Consider the following 5137-nt stretch of genomic DNA (forward strand, 5'->3'; position numbering starts at 1 on the left):
AGAGAAATACGGCAGAGATCAGCCGTCGCTGCCGACTTGGGGGAGAGGGAGATGGTCTGTCTCTTATACACATCTAGATGTGTATAAGAGACAGGTGAGTGGTCAGAATGCGTGGAAGTGAGTGGTCAGAATGTGTGGGAAGTGAGTGGTCAGAATGCGTGGAAGTGAGTGGTCAGAATGTGTGGGAAGTGAGTGGTCAGAATGCGTGGAAGTGAGTGGTCAGAATGCGTGGCGAGTGAGTGGTCAGAATGTGTGGCGAGTGAGTGGTCAGAACGTTTAGCAAGTGTGTGGCAAGTGAAAATAAAGGTTCTGTGTCGAGGTTCCAGAAATGAATCTCATTGCATTGACGTGAAGGATGTAAATATCTAGACCTTCGTTTGAGGCTGGAGGGCATATTGAGTATAGAGTAAATAGTGTTGCTTGTATGGTTAATGAATTTCATTGCTAACCAGTTGAGTAATTCTTGTTTCTTTGCCCAGTTACTAGGGCTGCTAAATAAGCCTGTATATAGTAACATTTCTATATTTCTGTAGAAACTTTACTATTATGCTATATTGTATCAATGGTTCTTCACTCGATTGATGGTATTGTCTCTGCGCTGTATTGATGGTATTGCCTCTGCTCTGTATTGATGGTATTGCTTCTATGTTGTAATAATGTAATGCTTCACGTCAATTGAAAAGAACACATTTCACCGTTACTGAAGAAACATAAAGCTTGCGGTGTTTGCAGGTTTCACTGCGAGTTGTGTAACTGCGCCCTGACGTGCGACCAGCAGCTACAGAGCCATCTTGCTGGGGCGCGCCACGCTAAGCTCCTCAAGAAGCAGGAGGCCTTGCTAAGTAAGGACTGTGTGCTCTTCTCAGTTTCACTTCCCTGCCCACACATGAAACTGAGTCTTGGCCATTTTAGCTTGATTTTAAATTTTTTCTATCATTTATCTCAGTGGTCAGTGGTTCCCAAAGTGGGTGTTACCGCCCCCCTGGGAGCATTAGAAACATTTGNATTGCAGCATACCAAATATCAAGAAAGAGGTGTTTGTTTCCATATGTGTCTGTGAGGGAGGCGCTAGGAATTCACTGGGGAGCCAAGGGGTTGCCAGCCTGCTATGGATAGCCTGGGAACCATTGGTCTATCTTTTCCATACTGTAATATGATTTTCGTCGAAAATAAATCAGTTACTGTTTCCGATTACTTGTGTCTCTTTAATGATATAATAGTTTTTATTTTCGTCACATTCTGTATCTGTGATAAATTTATGAAGGAATTGTCGCCACGAAGACGGCGTTTCGATTTGAAGACTGTGTAAATTGTTAGAAAATTGGCAAGTATCTGTTTGACCAACTCGATGTGTGAGACTTAACAATGTTTGTTAACTTCAATATCTGATTACCTGGCTAGGTTGTGGTGCGTTTGTTATGCAATCCTAGTTGCGGGCTTTTGTGCAAACGATGAGACCTGAATGCATATCAGTTACGAATAATTTCAATTGTTTGACTAGTTCATGTCCTGAGTAAAGAAGTTTTGGGGATGAGCATATTTTTATTTTGGTTCCAAGCGTTCTTCTCTTGACGACCGTTTGCAACTAATCAGTATCAAATTTAGGAAAGGAGAAAGCGATTAATCGTGTATTATAACTCATTTATTTGCTATCTTGATAAGCAAGCATGTGTCGTTTAGAACAGTCGATGGAAGTTACTGGGAACGTAGCCTTCCTCTTCAGAAAAGGTTATTAACGAGCATTTGTGGCTGCCAGAAGGGTTTCGATGTTGCACAAGATCAAGACGTAATGCGAGTCTGAATATTTTGCGTAGAAAAATCAAATAGTGTTCTTTAACTACCGATTTTATTGATGTTTCAGGAGAAACGGAAAAATCGGGAGAGGAGCCCGAGGCAGCGGCCGCGGCTAACCTTGGTGAGCAGCAAAAATAATTACAACTCGGTTTCCAAGTCGCCATTTTGGTGCAGTCTTCCTTGCAAATTATTTATTATATATCAATTCTTCAATATCTTCAATGGGAATTTCAATTTGTTTAATGATTAGAGTCTATTTTTAGTCGACTGTGTTCATAGGCTTGTAGTTGAGCTAGCGTATGTAATATGAATTATATTAGAATCTAGCAGTTTGTGTAGTCGAGATGGATGCTCCTAGGAAAAAACCTGCGTTATTATTTTTGGATGAAATTCACGCGTATCTGGTTAAAAATCCCATTATATTATTTAACTCACTCTGTTCTTCCTTTTTGCAATACCTTGATATTAATACGTGTATTATTACTTTAAAAGTTGACTAACTTAATTCACACGATTAAAATGTGTCTTTTTGCTAGCTACCGAGATCTCAGATCCTAGTGTTATCTATTTATGCAAACGAATCGTTATGACGCAGAGAGGTTGATATATTCTAAGCATCCATTTTAAAAACAATTTGTAGCTGCATTCGTACATGAGCAAATGATGTGACACAAAATTATCATATTACATATATTTTTTGCGTTAACGATTGCAATATTTTCGTCCAGCTCTGCGCTGTGAAGTCTGCAACGTTTCCTTCAACTCGATCCTGCAACGACAACAGCACATGGACTCTAAAAAGCATCGCGTCAAGGAATCCAAACTCGAGCGAAAACAAGAGGCGGAAGAAGAACAGAAAAAAGCTAAACAGAATAACCCAGAGAGTCGCCACTCTCTCGATATATCGTCCGAGCTTGTCACTTACAAGCACCTGAAAATATTACCTCAGATGTATGCCTCACCATTAACTGTTTTTAGCACAGATAACTACACGTCTCAAAATTCGAACTCATCCACTCCAGAAAGCTAACATTTGTCGAATGATAAATGCCCTGACTATCTATTTTTATTTATTTATAGTTCATTACTGTTAGCATTTGATGTGAATGACTGCCTTTTATTTGGTCGTTATAGTGTTGGTGGTCGTTATAGTGTTGGGTGTAATGTAGCGTGACAGAAATCTGGCATTTGCTGAAGACGATGCGCGACCAATGTTTTTGAGGTTCCTCAGTCACTGTTTTGTCGGGAAGCCCCTATCCAGCGTCGAGGCTTCCACCTTAGCGGACCTCGAATTCCGTAGAGGATGTCCTTTGCCGTGAAGGAACCGCCCCGTGCCGAGTGACAACAATGCAGGCGGGCGACGGTGGTAACGAAAGTTTGTTATAGTGACGTCAAGAAGCCTGCCATGTGTTATAGTAACGTCATGAAGCCTTTTCTGTCATGCTGACTCGTGTACGAGTTTGCTTCCTGGTCTCGCTGTTGTTCCACTCGAAACAATGTCTTTAACAGCGCTTCAAGTTGTTCACGTTGCCGTGGAGCCCATCTTGTGCTGCCAGTTTAGGTTTATAATGCCATCTGTCAAGTGTTGGGTATCATTATTAACTTTCCGTCATGTATCTCGCTCGTTGGTTTTTCATGTTCAACCTACGTTGTTGACAATTCACTACTATATTAATTGTCGAGTTGTTGTCCCAAAGCTCCGATGAATCTCATATTTTAACGGAAATTCCAGAACGTTCATTGTTAGCTTTTGAATCGTATCTCATAAGCCTTACGACTGAAAGTTTTTTACAGTTTGCACTGTGGCCAATACTTGAGTCTGCTGGCTGACCTGAAGAGTTAAGAGGCAAGAGTCCATTTCAATCCTCCTAAATTTCTACATTAGATTCCTAAAAGACGCTGAAGTGATGTGAAATTATTAGAAGGTTACCTTACCTTTCTCTTTTAACTTTATTGTGCATGTTAATCAAATTGTATTAGTGAAATTTATTGACATTTTTTGTTCATTTTACTGGACCGTGAATTTTACCCCTGCGCTTTGAGTTATTTTTTTTACCGAAAGCAACATTTTTACAGGTACAAATTTAAAGACCAAGTTTTCCGCTTGCTACATGTTCGTAGTTTCTTTTTACATCTGATATTGAATATTCAATCTTTTATCCTGCTCATTTGTTCCGGAAACAAACCTGGTTCGGCAAAAGTGGTACGTAATACATGTTTTGAATTTACCACGGCACCCCTAATCTTCATTCATTTTCATCCGCCATGAAAAGAGTTCCTAGAGCTGCTACATCATGAAATTGTGTGTCCTGCTAGTTAATAATTATTTCAATGCAGCTGCCGGCCGTGCTTACTCTTCATTGCCTAAAACTGCTTGTTCCGTGATGGTTTTGTCGAGAACAAGGCATTGGTGTCTCTGATGCGCCTCTGGATCCTTGCTATATTCTTTTGTGAAGTTTTCTGCGCCTCAATTAATGTTTAATTCAATAATCTGTCATGGATTATGTATAGTAACAGGAATTTTTGTGTTAATATAAATAAACATAAAACAGATCATCTTGTGAAACGAAACTCACTGTTTATTTCCCATGTTTCTGAATTTAAATACCGTGCAATCCTAGGTAATGTCAATAGCAATTAAAGTGCACAAGTTTGTATTATATATAATGCATTCATTTATACTTCTGTATTCAACGTGATAGCTTCGATTAGATATCACATGAAATCATTATGCCGCTGAGCTTTAATTGAATAAATCTTGTGCTAGGATTTTTAAATTCATTGTTATGAGAAATCACTGTCAATCCGATACGTGAAAACCTGTGCCTGCTAATTCTTACCTTTGCATTAGCATTTTTATGCCTTTCGTGACCGCTATTGAAAACGCTTATTCTTATCACGGAAAAATTTTATTTTATTATTTTTTTCTTTTCATCGTCCCGCAATTCAACTGTGGAGGCAAGTATGGGACACTCGCTCCACTCCTGCCATTGGTGATATCCAGCGTAAGGGTACGCACACAGTGGAAGCAGATTGCCAGCGTGCTGGTTACCTGCTCAGGCTGGCGCCTGAAACCATAGAATACAGAAGCCTATTCGTACAGGTTTTCACTGTGAACACTTACATTATTATCCTATGTTCATTCTTGTGGTAGGTTGGAGCAGGTTGCCCGCGCGGGCAACCTGCTTTCACTGTGTGGGTACCATAAGGAAGAGTGAGTACATAGAATACAGAAGCCTATTCGTACAGGTTTTCACTGTGAACACTTACATTATTATCCTATGTTCATTCTTGTGGCAGGATGGAGCAGGTTGCCCGCGCGGGCAAACCTGCTTTCACTGTG

General features: G+C 40.1%; 1 protein-coding gene across 1 annotated transcript in view; it reads left to right on the plus strand.

Moving 5' to 3' along the window:
- The window catches only part of LOC108666114 (zinc finger protein 346), an 8277-nt gene extending 3432 nt beyond the window's left edge, over window positions 1–4845 (plus strand). The window contains exons 5-7 of the mRNA XM_018152927.2: window positions 733–842; window positions 1862–1915; window positions 2523–4845. Of these exons, the coding sequence (XP_018008416.1) occupies window positions 733–842; window positions 1862–1915; window positions 2523–2824 (466 nt within the window). The 3' untranslated portion in view covers window positions 2825–4845. The remainder of the gene's footprint in view (window positions 1–732; window positions 843–1861; window positions 1916–2522) is intronic.
- The last annotated feature ends 292 nt before the right edge of the window (window positions 4846–5137 follow it).

The sequence above is a fragment of the Hyalella azteca genome, unplaced genomic scaffold, assembly GCF_000764305.2.
Source record: "Hyalella azteca isolate HAZT.00-mixed unplaced genomic scaffold, Hazt_2.0.2 contig40, whole genome shotgun sequence".
Classification (NCBI taxonomy): Eukaryota; Metazoa; Arthropoda; class Malacostraca; order Amphipoda; family Hyalellidae; genus Hyalella; species Hyalella azteca.